The 27,311-nt window shown below is 45.7% G+C and overlaps 1 protein-coding gene and 1 non-coding gene across 4 annotated transcripts in view; both read left to right on the forward strand.

Annotated features, from left to right (window-relative positions):
• sema3b (sema domain, immunoglobulin domain (Ig), short basic domain, secreted, (semaphorin) 3B) overlaps nucleotides 1–27,311 on the forward strand; it is a 108,615-nt gene that overhangs the window by 65,325 nt on the left and 15,979 nt on the right. For all 3 annotated transcript variants that reach the window (XM_007890300.2, XM_007890305.2, XM_007890307.2), the window contains 2 exons: nucleotides 8,723–8,877; nucleotides 17,132–17,194. In XM_007890300.2, the coding sequence (XP_007888491.2) occupies nucleotides 8,723–8,877; nucleotides 17,132–17,194 (218 nt within the window). The remainder of the gene's footprint in view (nucleotides 1–8,722; nucleotides 8,878–17,131; nucleotides 17,195–27,311) is intronic.
• On the forward strand, nucleotides 7,509–7,580 carry trnas-uga. Its single transcript has one exon. It is a non-coding gene; the product is annotated as a tRNA-Ser (tRNA).

Genomic DNA, 27,311 nt, shown 5'->3' on the forward strand with positions numbered 1-27,311 from the left:
AGCAGAAAAGTTTAAGGAGAGATTTAAAAGAGGTGTACAAAATGATGAGGGGATTCGATAGGGTGAAACAGTTTTCACTGGCGGGTGGGTCGGTAACCAGAGGACACAGATTTAAGATAGTTGTTAAAAGAAACGCTAAAAGAAACAGAGCAGCGGTGAGGAGAAAGGTTTTCACACAGTGAGTTGTTTGGATCTGGAATGCATTGCCTGAAAGGGTGGTGGAGGTCAATTCAATAACAACTTTCAAGAGAGAAGTGGATAGATATTTTGGCCAGGACAAACTTGCAAGGCTATGGGGAGAGAGCGGGGGAGTGAGATTAATTTGGATAGCTCCTTCAAAGAGCCGGCTCAGGTACAATGGGCCGAATGGCCTCTTCCGGTGCTGTATAATTCTATGATTCTGTATGTATGTTTGCCTGGCTCTTGCCTTGAGCTAGTGTTGGGGGTTCAAGCCTCACATTGGGACTTTGAGCTGAAAGTCTGGGTGGACAAGGGTTATAATAATAAATAAAAATAATCTTTGAATTTGATAAAGCGCTTTTCAGGTCTAGACGTCTCAAAGCACTTCACAGAATATACTGTAAAGTGAATTGACTGCATTTTTGTGGGCGAAACGTGGCAGCCAATTGCACACAGCAGTGTCCCACAAACAGTCGTGGATTGAAGTGACCAAATTGTTATTGTTTTTTTTTCTTGAGGGATTATTATCAGGCATGTGGAGTAACGAAATTTGCCCAAGGTTTCGCCCTGCCGGGAATCGAACCCAGGTCTCTCGCTTGTGAGGCAAGTGCTCTAACCACTGAGCTACAAGACCCCACAATGCATTGTCCCAGGCGGCAGCTTTCACATGAGACACTAAACCGAGGTCCCACCTGCGCCTGTTTCGGTCTACATTAAGAATCCTACGGCAGTATTAGAAACGTATCCTGGCCAACAAACCCCAAGATAAAATTGGTTGTTCGCTTCATGCTTGTTTGTGGGATATTCCCGCGTGTGTATTGGTGCTGTGTATTGCCGACAAACTACACAGTTACTACAGTTTACAATAAAATCCGGTGAAGCACTTTGAGTCATCCTCCTGACACGTAAGGCGCGATATAAATTTGTTGCTTCTAAACTTGACATTACTCAAACTGAGAGCCCAACCTATTGAATTCTTTCAACTTGGCTCCCGCCAAGCCAAATCCCTAAAGGGATGGGTGGTCTGATCTTGACACGCAGCAGAAAATTTGCCAGATAGCATTTGCAATAGCAAGCAATGCGGTTAGACTCCCAACAGTTACGCCCAACACACATTCTGGGGTCCCCCACCCCTTATCTCCCTCCACTCCCCTCCCCCGACCCGCGCCCGATACTTTCCTGGATTAGGTGCGGCCCTCCACGCAGCGAGTTTTTTTTTAAAAAGCAGAGAGGGAAAGTGCGTGCAAGAAGTGATGTCAGTGGCACTTCCTGCGTATGGTGTACATGCGCGTACCGTACAGGACGTCGGCCAGACAGCACTATAAATGGGCAACGGCCGCAGTAAGACTTTGTTACGCCATTGCTACAGTCAGTGCAGCACATTATAGTATAACGGCCGTCCTCTTACTGCACATTAACTTCCATCAATTCTACACCTGGCACTGGAGAGCTAATGGGTGCATTGGTCTCTCACTGTGAAACGCAGTCAGTCTGGCCTGAATTAAATGCTATTTGATACCAGCTTAAACATCTCTGATCGCAGACGTGGGAGTGCGGAGAAAGGGGGGGGGGAGGGGGGGTGGGGTTGGGGGTGGTATTGAGTTACTGTCAGCACGGTGACATCAATGCTGCCTGAGGGTTTGTGCGAAATTGATGCTGTGGAGCTGCTATTGTTCTGGACGTCCCGAGAGCCGTGTTCAGAAACTTTGTTATAGACGCAGTGCCTCTTCCCTCCCCAGCATCGCGCTGAACTTTCTACTTTGAATGTGTGAGGCTTTACAAAGAAGCCCCTCTCTCAGAATAGGCCAATACACTCACTCGCCACCCCCCCCCGGCCACTGTCCCATTATAATGTGGGGGTTTGGGAGCCCATAAATGCAGACCTTATGTTAGAACATAATCTGAAAACAATGGCCACCAATAAACACTTCCCAGATGCCATACACAGGAAGCGCTGCTGATGTCACCTGCAAGAGGAGGTGAATGACCAATTGATCTACCGTCTCAGTCTATAGCGCTCTCGTTTCTGACTCAGTAGGTTGTGGGTTCAAGCCCCACATTAGGAACTTGAAACTCATATACTCTAAGCTGCCATTCCAATGTGGTGTTGGGGGAGTCCTGCATTGTTGGAGGCAACGTCCTTTGGTTGAGACCTTAGCCCATCTGCCTGTTCAGGCGGCCGTTAAATATCCCATGGCACTATTCGAAAAGCGAAGTGAGTTTCTCTCTGCTGGTGTCCTGGGCAACAAACCTCCAAATAAAATTGATCAAATAAAAGGATCTGTGAGTATTATTATTATTATTGGCCTACCTCTGCACTTTTAATGCCAGTGAGCCAAGTGGGAAGCTGGTGATTGGCAGAATGGGTTCTCAGCTTCAGCAAACAATGCGTACACAAGCCCAAGAGGAGACTCAGAGAGCCAGCTGTTGACGGCAGCTGTTGAGAAGGTTTTGATGTGTGTGTGTGTGTGACCGGAGATTCTCATTCCTATGAAATTCCAATAACCGATCCCAGCCGTCACCATCAGGACGATAGTTTAGTGTGAAAGTCTCCATCAGAAGCCTTGTCAGTAAAGCAGGAACAATAATAACAGTAATCCTTGTGCCTGATACAACTCCTTTCATGTCGGGAGGATGTCTCAAAATGCTTCATAGGATATACTGTAAAGTGTAGTGACCTTATTTTGTAGGCCAACATGGCAATTAATATGTGCACAGCAATGCCCAACTAGCAGCCATGAAGCACATGACCAATTTTATCTGGGGGCTTGTTGGCCAGGAAACTGGGAGAAGAACTGTTCTCTTGATGAATAGTATCAAGGAATCTTGAAAGTCCACTGAACAGACAGACAGGTTTTACATCACATCTGAAAGACGGCATCTCTGACTATGCAGCACTGCCCCAGCACCGCACCGGAGCGTCAGTCTAGAAAGTTAGTTAAAAGTTCTGTCTTGGGGCGTGAATCCACAACCTTCTGACTCAGAGATAAGGTGCGACCGCAAGGCAGCTCAGTTACAGATGGTTTGGGTGCTGGAGGCAAGTGGAGCGCTTCCAGCTACTCTCTCTGTCCCCTCCCTTGTCATAAACCCATTGGAGTTGTGGCGGAAACAATAAATTACTGGATCGAAATCATCACATTGTGGATTATGGTGCAGAGCAGGAACATTTTACTCCGATCTCACTATCCCAATCCTGATCGTAATAACACAGATGTCATTCAATAATAATAATAATCCTTGCATTTGACATAATCACGTCTTTGAGACATCATAAAGCGCTTCACAGAATATACTGTAAAGTAAATTTACTCTATATTTGTGGATGAAACTATTTACACACCTTTCATGTCGGGAGGACATCTCAAAGTGCTTCCCAGGATTTAGTGTAAATTGTAGTGACAATGTGTTTGTAGGCGAGTGCTGAGTGAAGAGTAAATTGCAAGCCCGTGTTATAGAATCTCTACACATTATAAGCCCTGTAACTCTCTGTGCCCTGCCAACTCACTAAGCTTGTGGTGAGCTAAGATTTAATCGTATCATAGTTGAATTGTTCTGTAAGCAAGTGAATATGAAATGTTTAAGAGGCCCTGAGGTGCCGTTTAATGCACAGTTTTGGAGCCTTTTCTGTCACAGGTTTCTTTTTCTGTGCCTCGTAACTCTGAGCACTTCAGCTTTGAACAGCTCCGAGCTCCCGTAAACTCTCGATTTGCTCTCACACAGGGTACAGGATGTTTCACAACTGTTCCCACACTTCAAGGCTTGTGTTTGTGTGTATTTCTACATATGTGTGCATATCCATGCTTGCATATCTGTATGTGTGTGGGTGTATCCATTTGTCTCACAAACCCTTGTGTGTGTGTGGCTGTGTATGTGTGTGTATACATATTTCTGGATGCATGTGCGTATCTAAATGTACATGTGTGTGTATCTGTGTGTGTGTATGTGTGTGTGTGAGACAACTAGATACGCCCACACACAGACACACATGCACACACACTCACATGCATACACACAACCCAGACACTCAGTGTGTAGTTACATGGCTACAGTAGGGCCTGCTGGTTTTGCTGTTGTGAGTGTGTGCGTGTGTGTGAGTGGATGTTCCTCCGTCTGTACTCTGCTAGATATGGAATATCATTTACGTACTGAGCTCAGGAGCGTTCAGCCTTGTATTTATTTTATTAGCTGAAACGTTAACCTTGTGACGCTGGTTAAGACTTTATTTTTATCTCGATTGGGTTCCATTAAGTGAGCTTGAGGATAATGTAAACCGTTTATTATTTTGCTCAATTCCAGTTAAGTTAGTATTTGCTCAGTGCAATCAGCACTTGGAGGGGAGACCAGTTACTGGGGTCAGGGATTCTTCCCACTCAGCTCCTGTTAACCCTTCAAGCTAATGATGTGTTGCCCACCAGAAAGTTCGCAGGGAGTTCCTTGTCATTCCTCAAGTAACTGAATGAAAGGTGGGACGAAAAGTGTGGTTATCGATAGTTATTCCACATCTTTGAATTTTCTGCCCACATGTACACAACGAAGCACCCAGAGAAAGAAAGAAAACATGGGGTAAACAGGGAATGATATGAACAGGATGGGTGATGATCAGGTTGGGGGGGAAATCAGGATGAGGGTTTGGGAGGTGGGCAGTAAGTGGTTGTACAGGAATCTGAATGCAGTGATCTCACTGTTGGAAGTTTGGAAATGTGCTGAAGTCCCACAGTCAATGAGAAGCATTTAGCATTTATTGGCCACATTCATTTCAGTGCCTTTGCCTCACGCTGCACTAATCTATTTAAATCACAGGAGGAGACACTTTGTGAACAGCTTTCATTTTCACCAGGGCCCCCAATTAGTCGAGTTCAGCTGGACCGTGTGTTAATATCAGTGGCTGTGACTGTGGTACATGATGGAGTGGTACATGTGTAGCAGAGCTTATATACATGAGTTAAAGAGATTAAATAAAAGTGTAAGTGTAGCTGTATTTGGTGTGCTTTGTGTGAATCGTTTTGTGTTGTTGAATGGAGTGTCCCTCAACTCTACTCTCACCGAATTACATCAGTCTTAATTGGCCCTTTTTGCTGCTTAATTAGATTAACAACATGCTAATGACTGGGTGCGGTGGGTGTGGTGTCTGCAGCAAGACAGCTGTGGGCTGGAAATCCTCTTGTGATGGGAGCAATATAAAACATCTCAAACATTGAGGGGCTAGCCCTCACTCGCTCGCTCTTTGTCTGTCTTGCCCACTGTGCAAATATGAAAGGTTTACAAGGTTAATGTAGCAATTAGAAGTAAAGTCTTTCACTGCAGATCTAATGAGGGGCATAGATTGATTTCCTGCCTCTGTGACCTGGAATCCACATGTGTAACAAACAGGAATAGGGTTCAAGGGTTTTGTCCTCTTGTGTTGAAGGGGCTAAATTGGCTCTGATCTTTCTAGGGTCAGGGAGGGGAAAACCAGCCAGGCTTCTTGCTCCTGGAGCGCCCTCTATTGTTTGTGTGCGTGGTAGCCGGGTGGGGAGAGGTCAGGCTTGGTTGTGATGTCCTCAACAGTAGGTCACCTGCTAGTACTCACTGCCAAGGCTCACACATGGACAACAACAATAATAATAATACATGCATTTGATATAGTGCCATATCAAGTCGTTGAGATGCCTCAAAGTGCTTAACAGGACATACTGTAAAGTGGAGTGACTGTGTTCTGTGGGCTATTTTGGATGGGAGTAGGGGCACAAAAGGCTAACCAGCATCTGATGAACCCCAAGTTAGAGGAGGCCAGAGCAGTGTGGAGAGGCGCACGGCAAAGGAAAACAAATAATGGGACACTAAATTTAAAAAACCCCGCTGACTGGGCTCCAGGTCCCGAGATTAAACAGTAAGAATCTCATAAACATTGCTTCGAAGTTAAGAGACTGATTGTGTAACTCAGGAATTCATGGGATGGATTACCTCAGTACTTATTGAGTTAGAAAAGATCTCGTCTGTTGATAAGGGCAGAGGAAACATTCTTTCTGTTAAATATTTCTGACATTTAGCACGTTCAGTGTTGTAGCAACCATGTGGTAATATGCCAAAACATAGGAACAGGAGTTGATCATTCAATTTGTCAATCTGCTGGACTATTTTGTTACACCAAAACTGATCTGCAGCTTAATCCAATTTTCCTGCCCTTTCACCATAAGCCTTCATAGGCCTGCTTGCCAAATGCAAAATAATAATAATTATTACGAAGAAACATTGATCCAAAATGTTGAATATGTCATCAGACACCAGACAAAGTAGATCACATATTGTTAACATGTCCAGCCCTAGTACAATCAGAGTATCTGATTAGACATAATAGCATAGCTAAATTATTCACTGGACAATTTGCAAACACTTTGATATTGATGTAAAGGTCAACTGGTATGAACATCAACCAACAAAAGTGATATTGAAAAATAACACCACTGAAACTCACAAGTACATACAGACAAGACAATCCCTGTAACAGATCAGGTATTATCATAAAGGACCAAATAGATTGTACATATAGTATTATTGATGTCGCTATCCCAAGTGATTACACTTAAAAAAAAAGGAACTAGAGAAGATGAGGAAATATATTGATCTACAAATTGAATGCGGACGTTTGTGGCAGTATATAGGAAACATATAATCATCGGTGCAACTGGGATTTTATTCAAAGATGACTTGACAAAATACCTGGTGAACATAATATCAACCTCCTGCAATAGTAGCTAAGAAAAGTAACATACATTAATATGTAAAGTGGCAGTGTTATTGGTCTGGCTGACCCATCACTGAAAACTATTTAGTAATTACCTCCACAGAGTGTTTTAAACTGTAACAACAAAAATAATAATAATTTTTGCATTTGGTATTGCACCTTTCATGTTGGGAGGAAATCCCAAAGCGCTTCACAGGACATACTGCCCATATAAGCCTATCCCTAGTGTATGTTTTGTAGGTGAACATGACAGCCCAATTTGTGGACAGCAATGTGCCATAAGCAACCATGAAATGAATTGCATAAAATAAAATGGGTCAGAAGGGAGTTTCTCTTGGTGTCCTGGATGGTTCCTCAATAATGCTGTGCTCCACTAGCACTGTAATGGAGTATCATCTTAGACTAAGTATTCCAAATCCCAACATGGGGCTAGAACTCACAACCTTCTGACTCCGAGGCGAGAGTGCTACCAACTGTGCTGGATTCCATAGCACTTACATAGCACCGTTCATGCCAGGAGGACATCTCAAAGCATCTGACTGGGCTCCCTACACTTTAGAGTAAGATCAAGTGATGTGGTCTGAGACATTTTAATGTGCAATGGAGTCCTGTAGCTCAGTGGTTAGAGCACTTGCTTTGAAAGTGAGAGACCTGGGTTCGATTCCCAGCAGGGCGAAACGTTGAGCAAGTTTCCTTCTTTCACACGCCTGATAATAATCTCTCAACTAAAAACAATAATAAATTGGTCATTTCAATCCACGACTGTTTGTGGGACATTGCTTTGCGCAATTGGCTGCCGCGTTCGCCCAGAAATGTACAGTCAATTCACTTTGCAGTCTATTCTGTGAAGTGCTTTGAGACGTCTAGAAGACGTGAAAAGCGCTATATCAAATGCAAGGATTATCATTATTATTTATCAGGATTTGTTTTGGTCAGCCGGGTGTCTGGCACGTGCAGAAACCCTTCACCGTGCTTAAGAGTATCCAAACCAAACAGAATTCCAGGCATCTCACCTATACATGGAAATTCCAGAGATAGATTGTTGGAATGGAATGCGCTCTCTCTCCCTGGAGAAACGCATTAATAATAATAATAATATAATAATCCTTGCATTTGATATAGCGCTTTTCACGTTGGGAGGACGTCCCAAAGCGCTTCACAGAACACACTGTAAAGTGAATTGACTGTATATTTGTGGGCGAACGCGGCAGCCAATTGCGCACAGCAATGTCCCACAAACAGTCGTAGATTGAAAATGACCAATTTTTTTTATTACTGTTTTTTTTTTGGAGGGATTATTATTAGGCTCTGTGTGGAGTAAGGAAACTTGCCCAAGGTTTCGCCCTCTGCCTGGAATTGAACTCAGGTCTCTCACTTGCAAAGCGAGTGCTCTAACCACTGCTTACGTAATTCCGGAAAGTATTAGGCACAGGTTGGCAAGACTAGGAGACCTCAAAGTATGTGTTGGGGTACTGCTGGAATCTAACCAGCTAAAACCCCATAACTTGCCACTGAGTGCAATGGCTGACAAGCTCTTTAACTCCTGATCAAAACATCTCAACTGGTGAGGGTGTATTTTGTTGGTGGCAGGCAATTTGCACACAGCAAATGCCCCACAAACAGCCATGAAGTGAGTGAGCGATCTGATTTGGGAGATTATTGGCCAGGATACCAGGATACCGCGGTGGAGATACTCGCTTCTCTTTATGAATAGTGTCGCGGAATCTCTCCGGGAATCCTGACAGTGCAGGTACATTTGGCAGCTGAGGATTTCTCTTTTGAGTGATGATGCATTGACAGAAAACTTGCTATTTGCAGATCTGACCTCCCGAGGACTTGTTACCTACCAACTAAACCATTCGTGCTGCTACAATACCCTGTTAATGGACGAGGAACGGGGACGCTTATTTGTTGGGGCAAAGGATTACCTCATCTCTCTCAGTCTGGATAACATCAACAATCAGGAGAGAAAGGTGAGCAAACAGTCACATACAACACAGAATCATATTCACATTTACTACTAATAATAATCCTTGAAATCACGCCTTATCGTGCTATCGAAGATAAAGGGGGAGGAAATGTAATAATAATAATATTAATCTTTGCATTTGATCCAATGCCTTTCCCATCAGGAGGACATCTCGAAGCGCTTCACATGTTTTACTGTAAAGTCGAGTGACTGGGTGTTTTGTAAGGGAACGCAACTCCTTTCTCTTTTTGAGTTGCGTAATGGGATCTTTAATGTTCACCTGAACAGGCAGAGAAGGACCTCACGTCTAACAATGCAACTCTCCCCAGCACTGCACTGGAGTGTCAGCCTTGACACACTGAGCTCAAAGTCCCAATGTGGGGCTTGAACCCACAATTTATACGCGCCTTTCATACCAGGAGGACAGCTGACTGGGTACCCCGATCTTGGGAGAATGGAGGTGTGGGGGAGATGATTAAAAGCATGGTCAAAGAAAAGTCTTAAGGTGGGTTTTAAAGGTGAGGAGTAGGGGGTGAGTCGGGGGACTCAAATGGAGTTCCAGAGAGTGGGGGAGAGTGGCTGATTTCTGGCCCGCTGATGGTGGGCTGGATTGGGCGGTAGACATGAAGCAGGCCGGTGTTCGATGAGCGGAGAGAGCCGGGTGTTAGAGATTAATTGCAGACTTCAATTCGTCACGGGGTCAGTGGGAGCTGAATGCATTATTGCTCTTTCAGAGACAGACACGGTGCCTGAATGACCTTCTGTGTGCTGTAAATTTCTATGGGAGTGAGGGAGACGTTGAGATTTCCAAGGAGGGGACAGGTATTTAATGGGATTTGATTGATGATGTGCGCTGTCTGGCAAGCTTCCCGCTGCTTGTCCAGCTCAGACCACCCTACCCGTTAGGGCTTAGACTAGCAGGGTTAACGGGAGCCGAGTGGGAAGAATCCCTGCCCCCAGTGTCTCAGATGTAAAGGAGGGAAGTTGTACTGAAATAACACGTGTTGACATTCTCTGTTCTGTAACACTCCTGAATGTATTGGAAACTCATTACTGGGGTACCCGTAAGGCGAGTTTCCATTACACACTCGCCTTAACATTTACACAGAGAGGCAGAGAGATCAGGGGTGAATGGGAGAAAAGAGATTGAGGTAGAGAGAGTGCAAGACAAAGAGATGGAGAGAAAAAGAAAGGGACAGAACAACAACAACCACCAAATTACATTTGTAAAGCGCCTTTCACATCGGGAGGATGTCCCAAGGCGCTGGACAGACAGAGTTACGGACCCGAGCTGGGGGTCGGGGTTGGGAAAGGTAGAGGGCAGGGGGGGATGCAGGGAGATCGAAAGCATAGTCGAAATGGAGGGTCTTGAGATGGGTATTGAAGGTGGCAAGGGAGGGGACGAGGTGGAGGGACTGTGGGCTGGAGTTCCAGAGGATGGGGGCAGAGTGGCGGAAGGCCCACTCACCAATAGAGGGGCGAGCGAAGTGGGGAACGTGAAGCAGGCCGGAGCCTCCTGAGCAGAGGGAGTGGGCAGGATGGTAGGGGGTTAGGAGGTCACAAAGGTAGGGGGAGCAAGACCATGGAGGGCTTTGAAGTGTATCCTCTGTGTGATGGGAAGCTAATGGAGGCGAGAGAGGATGGGGGTGATTGAGTCGCGGAGCTTAGTGCGGGAGAAGACACGGGCTGCAGAGTTCTGGATGATCTGCAGCCTGTGGAGGGAGGAGTTGGAGAGGCTGACAAGCAATGAGTTTACATAGTCGAGCCTCGATGTAATGAAAGCATGTATGAGGGTTTCAGCAGCCTGCGGCGTGAGAGAAAGAAGAGGAGAAAGAGAGAGAGGTAGAGAAGGGGAGAAAAAGAGGAAGACAAGGAGATGGAGAGAGGTAGAGACAAGAGCGGTAACAACAACAACTTTGGTGTTCATTTGGTGATCTTCACACAGGATAATGTCTCACACACTTTACAGTGACCTGGTTTGATAAGAGGCAAAGCAGAGGGAGAAGAGGTAAGTGATTGTAGATGCATCAAAGTGGCAAGTTTTTAGGCAGGATTTAAAGACGGATAGGCAGGGGGCGAAACAGAACAGGAGAGACAGAAATAAAGCCAGAGGGTGTGACTGACATGACCAGAACATCGTAGGTATTGAGCCAGCAAACATTTCCTTCAAGGTAACGTGTGGTATTGTCCGCAACACTAACCCACATCCATTTAAAAACGTGTGTTTGAACTTTGAGCTCATTACACTGAAGAGTTTTCAAATGACTATTCAAATGCCCTCCTCACCGGTCTCCCCTCCACTCCCATTCATAAAATCCAAGTCATCCGGAATTCTGCCGCCCGCATTCTTACTCGCACCAAACTCTGCTCCCGATTACCCCAGTCCCTGCCAGACTGCACTGGCTGCCTGTCCCAGAGAGGATCAATTTCAAGATCCTCACTCTTGTGTTCAAATCCCTCCACTCCTCTGCACCCCCCCACCTCTCTGACCTCCTCTCTCCTCACCACAGTACCCGTTGCCTTCGCTCCACCAGGTCTGGCCTCTTCCTTGTCCCCCAAATCACCCCGAGGTTCTGGAACTCCCTTCCTCACTTCCTTCGCCTTGCCCTCTCTCTTCCTATTTTCAGGTCTTGGCTAAAGATCTTTCTTTTCAACCGCGCCTTTGGTCACCTTCCTCCCCCTCCCCCGGCTCGGCCCCGGGATCCATTACTGTGAAGCGCTCTAAGATGCCATCCGGCGTGGAGGGCGTTATATAAATCCAAGTTGTTGTTGCTGTTTTTCCCTGAGATGGTAGCCAAGTCCTTCTTCCTGGGATAAGGAACCAGCTCCTGTATCAGTCAATTAACCCATAGAAAATCATTGCACGGAGGACTCCCAGTGTATATCAGCCGCCCTCCCTCAGAGACTGCGAGACTCCCCCTGCTCTTGGAGTGGAGTTGTGACACAGTCTGCTGTTGTGTGGATAAAATAAAGACACCAGCATTTTTCAAATATTTTTCTGATTAACTGTTCCCAAAACACTCTGGTGTTAATATGAATTGTGGACATGGGCACCACTTTGAATAAAACATCTGCCGGCCAGGGTGGGGAGGATATTGTTTGCGGAGTTGCTGTACAGTTGAGTGTAAACCAGACCTTGGCGTTTAGGCTACATTTCAACATGTTTACGATGCAATTTTCAACTCTCCACCCAGCCCCCCCCCCCCACCCACCACCACCTCGTCCCCTGTCTCGTCGTCACGTCGATTTTTGTGGGATTGAAGTAGAGAGTCCAGTGGGGGAGCGAGCACCAACTCGGGCCCAACACGGCCAAACCAACCGTTCAATGATTGCAATTCTCTTTCCCTTTCTTTTTCTTGTTCATTTTTCTTTATTTCTCTCTCTCCCTTTGGCCCCCCCTCTCTCTCTCTCAGTTTCTTTTTTTCTTCTCTGTCTGCTTCTCTCCTACTCCCTCTACCTCCTCTCTCCCTGCTCTTCTCTTCCTCTCCGCCTCTCTCTTTCTCCTTTCTCACTCCTCTCTTTCTCTTTCTCGTTCTCTTTTTCTGCTCCCCTCTCCCGCTTTCTTCCCCCCATCTCTCTTTCCCTTTTGCTATATCTTGCTCTCTCTGTTTTTCCCTCTCCTTCTGCCTCCCCCTCTCTCTCTTTTTCTCTCCCCTTTCTCTCTTTATGTCTCTCTCTATATTTTTCGCTCTCTGCCCTTCTTTCTCTCCACCTTTCTCTCTCTCACTCTTTTCTCACGCATATTCTGCGCTCTCTGTTTGCTGTCTGCCTGTGACTGAACCCCTCTTTTCACAAGAGAGACGGATATAACTGGGAAAATTCCAGAGGAATGATGTTAACTGCTGACGTGTTTTCCTCATTGGAATCATGGAACGGGAATGTGGGAGTCCCAATGGAATCTGGAATTTTATTAGGGACAGCCCTGTTAGAATTCTGCACGTGCTAACTTTAACATCTCAAGTCACGAGCGACTATAAAAATAATAATAATAATTATAATAATAATCCTTGCATTTGATATAGCGCTTATCACATTGTTGAGACGTCTCTAAGTGCTTCGTAGAATATACTGCAAAGTGAATTGATGATATTTTGGTGGCGAAACTCGGCAGCCAATTGCGCACAGCCGTCCACAAGCAGTCGGGGATTGAATGAACACATTTTTTTTTCTTGTTGGAAGGATTACTACCCCCAGAAACAGATCCGATAATCGGCTAACAACCAGGTTCCTACTTACGGCTGGGTAAACAGAGATGTGTGGAGTAAGGAAACATGTCTTAAGTTTTCTCCCTGCTCGGGAATTGATCCCGGGTCCTCTCGCTTGCGAGGCGAGTGCTCTTAACCACTACATTACAGGACTATTAGTACAGAGTGAGACGTACAACCAGCCGCGTTGTAAAGCTGGGATTTGGCTCCAAAGACACAAATTCATGTTATAACGGTTTGTGCTCTAAAAATGCTGCCAATGATCGTGTAGTTTGCAGGCAAATGCGGCAGCCAGTTTGCACACAGTGCTGCTGCTCAAACAGCCATGAACTGAACGACCAATTTTATCTGGAGGATTGTCGGTCTGGACATGGAGAGAGAAACTCTCCTCTCTTTTTCCAGTAGCGCCATGGGTTCTTTAACATCCACCCAAATAGGCAGAAATGGGACCTTGGTTTAACATCTCATCCAAAGGACGGCACCTCCGACACTGCAGTGCTCCCCCCAACATTGAATTGAAGGGTCAGCCTGGATTGTGATCTTAAAGTCCTGATAGGGTCTTTGAACGCAGAAGGATTTGAGGCAGAGTGCTACCAGCTGAGCCAGGCTGTCACCATTCTCTACCCTTTAATCTATTTTTCAACCACTGTTAACAATAATTAATGTAAGCACAAAAAACACTCAAACTGAGACCTGACAACTGAGGCAGATAGGACATTCTGAGGCAGGCTCTGTGTACAAAGGGTTAGTTTGTTGATTCAGTGAGTGACAGCGGTGGAATTTACACTTGACTTGCCCATTTAAGAAATTATGACTTTATGAACAAGTGCCAGCTAATCCCGAATTTGAGCCGGTTGCTGACACTCCCCAGCACCAAGGAATCTGTGGTTTGGCTGACGTTTTGGGTGTAAATATGCTAGTTGCTCTCCAAAATATCCCAAAGGGCTTCGTAGGGAGTTTATAAAGTTCTGATATGGTCCTGAAACGTGCCCTGCCTCGCCTGCACCACCATTGACGGGCTGGCCTTCTGCCACTCTGCCCCCACCCTCTGGAATTCCATCCCATAGTCCCTCCACCTTGCCCCCTCGCTTGCCTCCTTCAAGACCCATCTCAAGACCCTCCTCTTCGTCCGTGCTTTTGATCCCTTCTTCCCCCACCCCCGCCCTCCACCCTCCCCAATCCCGACCCCCGAAATACTGACTCTCAGGCGCCCGATATGAAATACGCTATACAAGTGTAATTTTGTTGTTGTTGCCGTTGCTGGTGTTGTTCTTCTTATGGAGTGAGTGTGTAGCATAGTGTGGTGTGTCCAATTATTTTTTCTGATGTTCTCCTTACTCTGCTCTATTCTGGCCTTCTCATTCTTGAGGTATGGTTCCACCAGTGCTCATTGCCCTCTGTTGCCCCCTCCCACTGCCCCAAGTGGCTGTTGTTCATGTTTGGAGCCATGGCTGTGAGTGCCGACAGGTCAGTCTATTGTAGAGGGTGTCAGAGATGAGCCTGACCTCTCCCCACCCGACTGCCACACACACACACACGCACAACCGGTAGAGGGTGCTAGAGAAGGACTAGGAGCAGGAATCCTGACTGGTTATTCCCTCCCTACGCAACTGTAACTAAGACCAGCTTAACTCAGCACGGGTTTGTAAACTGCAGCCATATCCATCCATTACACCGTGTATACCAAATGACTGTGTATTTCTAGCTGAATCTTGAAAAGCCTTTCTGCAAAGTCTGCACCAGTCCTATGGTTTTAATTTATTTGTTCAAAGTCTGTCTCTATGAAATTCTGTGTGTCAAATGGTGGAATATTGGAGGTGTCCGCCTGGCACAGTGTTAGCACTCTCGCCTCTGAGTCAAAAGGTTGTGGGTTCAAGCCCCATGTTGGGACTTGGAATCACAATGTCTAAGTTGACACTGCAATGCCATGCTGGGTGGGGGTGGGGGTGTTGTATTGTCGGAGCTGCCGTCCATCAGGTGAGACGTTAAATCGAGGTCCCATCTGCCTGAAAGATCCTACGGTGCTATTCGAACAGAGAAGGGAGCTTCTCTCTCCTGGTGTCCTGGCCAACAATCCCCAAATAAACTCCCCAAATCACTCCATGGCTGTTTGTAGGACACCACTGTGTGCAACTGGCTGCCCTGATTGCCTACAACTACATTCAATCCACTTTACAGTATATCCTGTGATGCGCATTGAGGTGTCTCGAAGACGTGATGAGGCGCTATATCAAATGCAAGGATTATTTATTTTCCTGTTGTTTGTTCGATAAACATTGATTTAATTTTTGTTGGATTCGGGGGAGAGGGGTTGTTTGTGGGATGAATCAGAAAATCAGAAGCCTTAATGGCAAAACATCACGTCTCCCAACCCCCAGCCCAGCTCTCCTGCTTGTTTTCTACCCCAGGCAGCTGCTGTGGCATCATTTGTTATGACAGAAAATATTATCATCACATCGATATCTTGACACAAGGCGTTGCTGCCAAATCTGCTTCATGCCAATAGTTGTGTGGGGAGAAACACAAGGTTGCCAATTGGCCTTGAACCAAGACAGAATATTAGCTAGGTTAATATGTGCAAGTGTAGGACGTATGGTCCACATTAACGTGGCTCTCAGTGTGAAACAGCGTCTTATTATGTAATGTGTGGGGTTCAATGGCATGTTAACCCCTTTGCTGTGTGAATGTTTTTTTACTCCGACACTTTACTGGGGATTGTGTGTGCGTGCGTGTCAGCTTGGCTCAGTGGGTAGCACGCTCGACTCTTGAGTCAGAAGGTTGCTGGTTCAAGCCCTGCGTCGGAGACTCTTGAGTTTGTGTAGGCTAAGCTAATGCTCCAATACAGTGCTGTGGGGTGGTGGTGGGGCTGAGCTTCTGCATTGTTGGAGGTGCCTTCGTTCAGGTGAGACATTGGAAACCGAGGTCCTGTTTGTGCCTGTTCAGGTGGACAATAAAGATCCTGTTGCGCCATTTGAAAAGAGAAGGGAGTTCTCATGATGTCCTCGTCAACAATCTCACAGCTAAAATCGGTCCTAACTTCATGGCTGTTTGTAGGACATTGTAATGCGCAAACTAGCTGCTTTTGCCTAGAAACACACGGCTTGGCAGCAAATCCCTTTGAAATGCTTTGAGCGTTTTATTATCATACATAATTCCGTTTTAAACGCGGTTATGAACTCAACCTCAAGAACAATTTGTGGTAAGGCATTATGGAGCATAACAACCCTCTATTTAAAAAAAATGTCAATCTCTTATTTTATTTCGCTGGTGACAAGTCTCCTGTTTCTGACTCATGATTCATGTAAATTCTCCGTCTCTCTAATCTCTTGACAGTTTTTAAAGCAACATGAAAGTTTGCACTGCAGGAAGTTTTGAACTGTTATTCGAAAACTTGTGCCTTTCAATGATTGTGTTTCATTTAAGGGTATTTTGCTTTCAGATCCCAGTGTATTCCCAATCTAATTTCAGTGGAAACATCTTAAGGACCGCATTGTCTTTCTAGATGTCAGCTTGGCTCAGTCTGTTGCACTCTCACCCCTGAGTCAGAAGGTTGTGGGTTCAAGCCCCATGTCAGAACTTTGAGCTCACAGTCCAGGCTGACACTTCAGTGCAGTGCTGGAGGGAGCATTACATTGTTGGAGGTGCTCCAGATGAGACTTTAAGCAAAGGTCCTGTGTGTGCTTGTCCAAGTGGACATTAAAGATTCCATGGCACTACTCGAAAATAGATGGGAGTTTCTCTCTGCGTCCTTTCCGACATTCCCCCAAATAAAATTGATCACTCACTTCGTAGTTGTTTGTGAGGAAATCGCTGTGTGCAAATTAGTTGCAGTGTTTGCCAACAAAATACAGTCACTACACTTTACAGAAATTTAGTGAAACGCTTTGAGATGTTTCTTAACATTGTAGGTGCTGTATCAAATGTGAGGATTAAGGTTATCATTAAAATATTATTAATAGTGTTATGATTATTCTCATAATGACTAGCATTGAAATCAAGGGTTAATCTTGAGGTATCTTGATGCTCACAATTTAACGCGTTTGTGTTTTGCAGATAAACTGGCCAGCTCCTGTTGAGTGGAGAGAAGAATGCAACTGGGCAGGAAAAGACCTTCATGTGAGTCACACTCCGTCTAATTGTCTCAAATTCTCATTTGATTGACAGCCTGAAATCATTCAGATTTCTTGGTGTCTAAGTTGAAAATGAATGGATTCCCACCCAACAGCTGTGCAGCTGAGCAAGCAAGACTCTGTGTTTAGGATTGAGAGGAGAGGTAAGGAGCAAAGGAGAGAGAAAACGAGGGAGAGAGGAAGGAAACGAGAGCTAGAGTGAGCAAGTGAGAGAGTTGGAGTGAGAGAGAGTCAGAATGAGAGCGGGCGGGGAGTCCTGTTTAATCTTGGTCACTGATCTCATCATCCATTAATCACCTTCCAACTATGTGTAAAGTGACTGTGAGAGATTGCCTGGGGGGAAACACAGAAAGATTGATGGAATTTAATAATTCAGTGAACTTCAAGCTTTGGCTCTGAATAATGCACAGCCTGGGTTGGTTTTAATAACATGCGTTCGGGGGCTGTTTTCTAGAGATTCTCTCTTAAACACACCCGTCACAGTGGTAAATGGAGGGGGAGGAGAGGTGTCAATTTTTTGATCAATTTTCTCATTTATTCAAAAAAGACATTCGTGTCAAAACAGATCATGACAAAGTTTGTACGGTTGTATTACATTGGGATATGAGGATATTACAAACTCAAACCTCTATGTCAATATAAACCGAGAAATCGTTGTAACATGTTAGACAGAGAGCGAGAAGGAGACTGAGCCAAGGAAGGAGAGAGAGTGAAGGAAAGGTATCAACGTAGCTCAACTTGGTAGCACTCTGTACTGCATTGTCAGAGGTGAAGTCCTTTCGATGAGACGTTAAACCGAGGCCCATCCGTGCCTGTTCATGTAGATGTTAAAGATCCTATTGGAATAGAGAAGGGAGTTTCTCCTGGTGTCCTGACTAAGAATCCCCCAGATAAAATCGACCATTCTCTTCATGTCTGTTTGTAGGACGCAAATTGGCTGCTGCGTTTGCCTGCAAAATAAACAGTCACTACACTTTACTATAAAATACTGTGAAGCCCTTTAAGACATCCTCCCAACATGAAAGGCACAATGTGAGGCAAGGCTTGGTATATTTTAAAATTCAGATGAAGGGAATTTATAGAAAAATCCTAAGATTGGATAAGGTTGGAATTGGGTTTCGCACGTGGTGGGGGTGGGGGGGAGAGGTTAAGTTTTGAACTTGTTGGCTAGTTTGAAAGTTTGGAATGTCGGTCATGATGGGTTTGTGTAACAGGATGGTTGGCTTGACAAGCAGTGAGAGTTCTTCGTCTAACACTGTGAGGTAATTGATGATATGGTGCTTTGGCAACCAGCTGAATAGGCAGCTTTTATCAACTTGTTTGCCTACAGACAGCTGCTATACATATTACACTGTTTGAGGGAGGAGGGAATGTGTGGGTGAGGCCAGGACACTGGGACTCATTGAAAAAACAGCTTGATGTCGTGATGGGCGAAATGCCGTTTCCATCTCAACCGATTTTGTGACATTTGGAAGGGGTGGAGTGAAGCTGCAGATCATTCCAAACTTCCGCAGTCGATATCCCACACCAAGGCTCCACACTCTTTATCAAGAGACTCGCTCAGCTTTGCCACAAATTAATGTCCTGAGTCAGCTGTGAGAGGTAAAATCAGGAGGTGAATTTCTAATTCACACAAAGCAAATTGTGACGATGGGGATTGAATCACACCTCTCCTAAGCCCCTTTCCGATACCCCTCTATTCCTCCCTCATGTAATCATCAAGTTGCCTCTCCAGACAAATGAAAACCACACATATTTGGATCTCCCAATCAGGTTTAGAGACTCTTAAACAGGGTGATGGGTTTCCATTTATGTCAGGCAACCGGCTGAGCCAAGATAATTCAGGGAAATCTCATTATAGCGCCCTTCAGTACAGGCTAACTGTATGGCACACAGGAAGTGATGTTAGCAGTGCTGTCCTTGCATGTGCCCAGGAAATGGCATCATCCTGCGTCCCGGTGACCCACAAGTCAGACATGTTTCTGCGTCTTGCTTGTAACGTGATTGGTGAGATATTGGACCTGGCGACTGTGTTAGAATGCTGTCTGCCTATGAAAACAAAGGCTGATGGCTTTCAGGCCTGTTTTTTGATGACTCAGCCTGAGGACGAAGCCAGCTCTAATAACATTCTCCAAATTCTGCAGATTTCTGAGCCATAAGCCACAAGGTAGGTGGTGTGGAGGGGGAGCAGGGACATTGGCAAGCTGTGTCTCTGGTATTTCCTTTAATAAAACAATGAATAAGTGGGAGCGCTGGCAATGTTAGTGGAATGCAATGGAGGCATTGGACTAGACTGCTCCAGAGGAGCAGCGATCAAAGTCACGCACAGGCTCGATGAGAAAAATCACAGGGGAAATGGACAGGTTTGGTGGGATGCTGGACACCTTTAATAATAATAATAGTCGTTGCATTTGACATAGCACCTTATCACATCATTGAGACATCTCAAAGCGCTTCACAGAAGATATTGTAAAGTGGATTGACTGTGTATTTTGTGGGCGAAACGCGGCAGCCAATTGCACACAGCAGTATCACACAAACAGTCGTGGGTTGAGTGACCATTTTTTTTGGAGGGATTATTACCTCTGGAAAGCGATCCACCAATCGACTAACAACCAGGTTCCAACTAACTGCTAGGTAAACATAGCCGTGCGGAGTAAGGAAACTTGCCTTAGGTTTCACCCTGTTTGGGAATCAAACTCAAAATACTCTCGCTTGCGGGGCAAGCACTTTAACACTATGCTACAGAACTTTCACCAACCCTGGGCAACACACCACCAACGTCCACACCCAGATAGTTGCTGTTAGCTGGGAAGTAGTTAGGGCTAACTGTTGACCCTCTGTGAGGCATCGCCAAGTGGATAGTCAATGGTGGGGGTGATTAACCCAGGTTTCCTGGGTTAATCAAAAAAAAAATTTCTTCCAGGAAACCTGAGTGACCTGCCAAACGACCCCTACACCAGAGACCACCCTTGGCACATTTGTTTCTTTGGCAAAACTAACACAGAGACAATTGTTCTGAGACACAAGCCCAATATTCCTGTCTCAAACCCCTGCTTTCAATCTAGTCCAGCATCTCGGAGCCACTCTGTCATTGTATTGAGAAATCCTTCCCATTCAACAACAAATTGGATTTATGTAGCGTCTTTCATTTGGGAGGATGTCCCAAGGCACTAGACAATGGAGGGCAGGAGTATTTGATACGGCGCCTGTCACGTCAGGAGGATGTCTCAAAGCGTTTGGCAGGATTTTACTGTAAAGTGTAGTGACTGTATTTTTAAAGCAAATGTTTTATTAAAAAAATGTTATGACTGTATTTTGGTTAACCCTTGGCTCCTGTTAACCCTGCAAGCTAAAGCCCTAATGGGTAGAGTGGTCTGAGCTGGTCAAGTAGCAGGAAGCTTGGTTTTGGCAGGTTAATCTCCAGCAGTTAATAACCTGCCCCCTCCACACAAACTCCCACAAACCTTGGCTCTCGCCAACCAGCGCCTCGGCTCTTCGGGAATAGGTGAGTAGAGTGCGTACCTCAGGGGAAGAGAGAGGGAGAGAGAGAGAGAGCGCGCACACTCCAAACAAAAACTTGCATTTGTAAAGCACCCTTCACATTGGATAGAGTGAAGGATAAATGGAAGTCATACCTGTGCAGAGGTGAGAGGTGCGATTTGGAGATGTGGTTGACCCTGAGAAAAGCAGCCACCACTTAGTCCAGGGGAGTGGAAATCTGGAACCCTCTCTCTTTGGATGCTTGTGAGATGATAGATTTTTGTTAGCTAAAGGTACCATGGGATATGGAGCAAATACAGGTAAACAGAGTTGAGGTACAGATCAGCCATGATCTAATAGAATGGCGGAATAGGCTCGAGGGGTTGAATGGCTTACTCCTGTTCCAATGCTCCATCAGCCGAGACAGACTGACTACGCAGCACACATTAAGAGCATCTCTTTACTGGTGAAGTTGTCTCCTGCAGAAGATGAGATTTATCCTCGTTTTCAACAAACAACTACCTGAGAGTGATCGCCAGCCTTTCAGCCTCCTGTTGACTGTTCCCCCTCCTCCGCGCCCCCCCCCCCGTTTCCCTTGCTCCACACCCCTTCCCAAAAAATTCTTTCCAAAGTCTAGAAACCTGAGCCGTGCAACGATTGCTAACAAAGTCTTGTCAGTCTGGCAATGGGCTGTCAGTCAGCAGAGTGCACAGTGAAACCTGCTGGGGAAGGCTGATTGACTAGCACCAGCCAAGCGCGGCGAGAGCAAACAAGCAGTCTGATGGGATTGTTATCTTGGCCTTTGGCAGCCTGTCAAGCTTAAACATACAGTCTGCTGTGGGCACGCTGGCCTTTTTATCCCGACTCAGGGCTGAGAGATAGATATTGAGGAGTCTTCACTGCTGGCATTGAGACATGAACTCTGATATGAAGGACTCGGAGGGGGGAAACATCTCGAGCTGTACCTGTGCTCAGCATTAATTCAGCAATAATGTTCTGATTAATAATGATAATAATAATAATAACCCTTGCAATTGTTATAGCACCTTATCGCGTCTTCGAGACATATCAAAGCGCCTCACAGAATACACTGTAAAGGAATTGACTGTAGATTTTGTGGGAGAAACTTAATCCTTACATCTCATACAGTGCCTTTCTGGCATTTTGTCCACAAATATTCAGTCAATTCACTTTACAGTCTGTTCTGTGAAGCGCTTTGAGACGTCTAGAAGACGTGAAAAGCGCTATATCAAATGCAAGGATTATTATTTCTCATTGGGAGGATGTCTCAAAGCGCTTCACAGGATTTTACGATCAGGTGTAGTGACTCGATTTTGTAGGCGAACATGGCAGATGATTTGCACACACAAACAGCCAAGAAGTGAATGATCATTTATTTTTATCTCTAAGGGAATTGTCGGCCAGGACACTGGGAGAAATTCCCTTCTCTTTTCGAATAGTGCCATGGGATCTTTAACGTCCAACGATCCGCCAATCGACTAACAACCGGGTTCCTACTTGCTGCTTGGTAAATGGAGGCCTTGCCAAAGGTTTCGCCCTGTCCTGGGTCCTCTCGCTTTGCAAGGGGAGTCCTCTAACCAATACCCGACTGGACTCCACAACTAACTTAAACTAGTTGTGTCCCAGGTTTATTTCAAGGCTGTTTGACGAGGGAAATGGGAAGCCCACGCTCTCCCCCCAGAGCTCAGTTTAAGACCAGGCCGGGCCAGTGGGGAAATGGGCAGCCTTGAGAGCAAAGGCTTCTGAGTCTCACGCTGGCAGGAAATGAAGGGTTAATGTCTCCCACAGAGAGCTCTGCTGACTGAATGACAAAGCGTTGGCAGTCGAGGCCTATCAGTTAGAAACCCTCTCAATGGACCTATTGACCAACGCAGTCCCAATGAGCTTTTTCAATGTCCTGTCTTCCGTTTGTTCCAACATTCCGATCGCTCTCCCATGCTTATTAGTTTACACTCTCAGCGACTCGCTCGCTCGCTCTCCTCTCCTCCTCACTGCCGTCAGGCCAGCCTGCAACATTCCTGTCTGGTAAATGATTCAGAGGTGTCAGTGTCAGACTGTCCACAGTGTTGCTGAGCAATGACCAGCCCACTCGTGCCCAACCCTCTTCCACTCCACCAGCCCCCTTTCATTCCTTTTCTTCATTCTCCCCTCTCCTCTTTCCCAATTCCCCTCTCTCCCCCACCCCGTCTCTTCCTCCACCCCCTCTCTTCCATGTTAGACAATGAAAGATAGCTTTGCTACCAGACAAAGTGCACTAATAGAGGTGCTATCTGTGTGCCAGCCTGGCTTAGTTGGTAGCACTCTCGCCTCTGATTCTCACCTCTGGTTGTGGGTTCAAGTCTTGAATTATCAAAGATGCCGACCTTCAACAACAACAGATTACATTTGTATGGAGCCTTTCACATCAGGAGGATGTCCCAAGGTGCTGGACATTCTGTGAAGAGTCAAGTTTCCAAATCTTTTCTTTCAACGCATTCACTTGCAAATTCTCTTCCACTCCCCCTCCCTCCCCTCAACAACCGGGGCTCAATGGCTCTCTTGTTTACGTTTTCCACTTGAAAAGGGTTACAATGAATTTCTCCCTTAATCTTCTGCATCTTAACAAAGCCGCAAGGAAATAGGCTCATTTGCACATAGCTCTGGCATGCCCACAAACCCGAATCACCAACCTCGGGTTTGTTGGATTAATTTGGAACATGGTCCTAATCTGTGCTGGCTCAGATCCTTTACATTTGAATGTGTTGTCCCTTTAAAACAAACTGCAGTGCAGTGGGAGTTTTTAATTTCCCACACAGATAGGAAGATGTCTTGTATGCTTTGAGATGTCTCAACCAAGTGATAAGGTGCCATATGAAATGTTAGGATTATTGTTATGTGTCTTGCCCCCAAAATACACAGTCACTGCACTTACAGTATATCCCGAGAAGCACTCAGAGATATCTCAGCGATGTGATAAGGCACTATATCAAATACAATGATTGTTATTATTATTATTGTGCTCAAACTGTTGTGCATCACCTCCGAGGCTCAATTATCCCAGTGCCCAGTTCCCCAGCTTCTTCCCTACACAAGCTGCAGACCATCCAGTCCCTGTCCTCTCCCACAACAGGCTCCAATGAGCACATCACGTCTATCCTTACTCAGCGCCCCTGGCTCTCCATCTCTCCATTCTTCCTCCCCACCAGGAGTTCAAGATCCTCGTTCCCCTTCGCATTCCTCCACGGTCTCACTCCCCCCCACCCCCGCCCCCCCACCCCTTACCTCTTTCACAGACCTCTGCGTCTATGTGTCACTCACATCCACCTGGACAGGCACAGAGATGACCTTGGTTTAACATCTTGTCCGAAGGATGGCACCTTCGACAATTCAAGGCTTGAACGCACAATCAGGGGTGAGAATTAGAAGCGAGAGGTGAGGGTGCTACTAACTGAGCCAGGCTGGCACAAAGATGGTACCACATTAGTGCCCTCTATAATAACACATCGACTCCCTAGCACCCCCTGTATAACAAGCTAACTCACTAATGCACCCGATGTAACAGACAGACTCACTTGCTGCGCATTTCGATGATTATAATAAAAATAATAATCCTTGCATTTGATATATAAGACACGGTGTCAGTTTTGAACAGGATTATTCCCTGGGGAAGACATTCTCTCTGGATGTGGATATTTGAGGTTGTGTTTTGATGCGTGTTGCCTGGCTGGCTGCGTATCAATATGCGTTCTTCATTAAGCTGTCACCGTGGCCAGGCCTGTGCAGTGGCCAGCTTGTGCAGACTGGTCTCTGTTGCACAATCTTGTGGTCTTTCTGATATCTTTGGCTACATCAGTCGGACTTGGCAGCAAACCTGAGCAGTAATTAGTGAAAATCAAACCAACAAAGCGGTGAAAACAAATAAAGATTCTCCTTCTCACCTCATGTTGAATTATGCAAGTTGGAGCAAAGCTCTCTCGCTGAGTCCTCTCTCACTCTACCTCTCTCTCAAAGCCCCCTCTCTACCAATCTCTCTCACTTTCTATCTCTGTATGCCTTTGCGTGTCTCTGTCTATCTCCCTCCTTCTTTTACACTCGCTATCTCACTCTCCCTACCTCTCACTCTGTGGGTGTCTGTATCTGTCACTCTCACTCTATTCGTCTTCACTCTCTCGTTCTGTGCGTGTCTGCTCTCTGTCTATCTCTGTCTTTTTCTCTCTCTTACTCTCTATCATTCCCTAACTCGCTCTCTTTCTCGCTCTCTTTAATTCCCTTCTTTCTGTGACATCAAAGAGTCAGGCTGAAAGCCCCTCCATCACCAAGTTATGCTATCAGAGCACTTAGCGAATGAGTAGTGATTGGCAGGCATCCATCCTGTGTACAAATCTTTCCCCCTTTTCTTTGATGCCTTCCACTTACCTGTCTTCAAAGAGCAAGGTTCCTGTTACCCAGTGATCATAGCAGCTGCGGTTACACCTATAGCATATAATGTAGCACAGGAAATACTGTGCATCTTTTACCAATGGAGGTGGGGCGTTGGGTAGACGGGGCTGGAGTGGGGAATGGATGAATAGATAGTGTGTTTGTGTTGTTCCTTCGTGAGAGATACGCATATACTGTAGTTGTATTTACTGTTCCCAGCATTGCCTCCGCTCTTGCTTTATGCTCCCCTTTATAATAATCCTTCCGGTTGCAACAGTGCCCTTCACGTCACAAGGACATCTCAAAGCGCTTCACGGGGTTTTACTGCGCAGTGTAGTAACAATGTTTTTTGCAGGTGAATGCGGCAGACAGTTTGCGCACAGCAATGTCCCACAAGCAGCCAAGTCGTGATCGACTGATTTTATCTGCGGAATTGTTGGCCAGCACACCAGGAGAGAGCGAAAAATTCTCTTCTCCTTTCTATTGGGGGCACAGGATCTTGGACATAAACCTGACATGCAAGGAAGGGACCTTGGTTTAATGCCTCATCCGAAGAATGGCACCTTCGACAGTGCAGCGCTCCCCCAGCACTGCACTGGAATGTCAGCCTAGACTGTCAAAGTCTCGATGAGGGGGTTGAACACACAACCTTCTGAGCTACCCACAGCCAGACTGGCACCAAATACAGCGATTATTATTATAGCACTTTATGCGGTTGAAAAGTCTCAAAAGTGCTTCAAAGGATTAACATAAAGTGTAGTCACTGTGTATTCCGTGAACTACAAAAAGATTCTGTCTCTTTTAACATGAGACAAAGAAGTCAAATTGATGGGAAATCCACTGAACTAAAGCCAATGCACAGCTAGTGTTGCAGGGGTTGGCGTGCAGTCCAGTCTCTGTGTCACGGCGCTGTGTGGGCTGCCTAGCTTTAGCTAATCTCCTGGCCACCCCTGGCGTAAAGCTTTCAACTCTTAAAAGGGTAACAGATTGCAGGGTTCGGCAACAGATAATTGCTGCTCTTTGGAGCGTATGATTTATTAATCCATGGTGACCCACTCTAGCAGATGTCAACAGTAAGGAAACATTGTAAAGTAGCTTCAAACAGGTTTGTGGCTAATGACAATTGCTCTTTACGCTCAGTTAAGTGCGTGGAGCTAGCTGATGATTGCCACATTAGGCAGGAGTTCAGCCCCAGGTATTATACTTTGCGTCCCGTGTGATTACGGGATAAGATTACATGTCTCTTTCAACTTGACCTCTCTATTGCACATCGGAACGGACAGTACCTCAAAGGGCAATAATAGCCCATCTGCCCACCTCCAAGGATTAGAGATTAACCTGCCCTTTGATCTCCATCACAACATAGAATTATTAAGAATGTTACAGCAAGGAAACAGGCTACTCGGCCCAACTAGTCCATGCTGTTTTTTATACTCCACACGAGCCTCCATCCCTCCTAATCCTTTCTATTGCCTTCCCCATTACACAGAGTCCTCTTAAATACAATGTTAGTTTCTGCTTCAATCACAAAGTGGCTAACACAGTGACTACACAGTGACACAGTGACTGACATGGTAATGGTGAGGGCTGTCAGGGTTCAGGTGGTATAAGCAGTGACCCTGCTTGTCTCTTCCCTCTGCCATTGGTTTGCTTTGTGTCACTGCTCAGAAAATGTAGGTAAAGAGATCTCATGCATCTTTAGATCACAAAATGGGTTCAGATGAAGAAAGCCCTTTGGTCCATTTGATCTCATCCTTCCTGAATCCCCACCCTATCATACTCCCATCACAGTATTGAGCTGTTTCTTAAATAAGACAGCGTCCTGTAACCTGCTTGGGTTATTAATTACCCTTTGGGTAAAAATTTTTTTTCCTGTTGTCTGTCCTGAAATTGTCCTTTGCCAGTCTAAACCTGTGACCTCTTGTTCTGCTGCTGTGGCATATGTGAACTGGTTGTTCTGGGTTTACTTTCGCAATTCCATTTACAATCTTGTATAATATATATAATGTCTGTAATGTTGCTCTCCTCTGCACTGCATGTAAAGCCTGGGAGCCCCTTATGTTGTGGTGACGAGAACTATATGCAGTATTCAAAGTGAGGGGGGGTCTGACCAGATCACCATACAGCTAGAGTTTGATGTTTGGGGATCTAAACTCAACTGATTTGACAATATAGCCCAGCATCCTGTTTGCCTTGTTTAT

The sequence above is a fragment of the Callorhinchus milii genome, unplaced genomic scaffold, assembly GCF_018977255.1.
Source record: "Callorhinchus milii isolate IMCB2004 unplaced genomic scaffold, IMCB_Cmil_1.0 Scaffold12, whole genome shotgun sequence".
NCBI classification, from domain to species: domain Eukaryota; kingdom Metazoa; phylum Chordata; class Chondrichthyes; order Chimaeriformes; family Callorhinchidae; genus Callorhinchus; species Callorhinchus milii.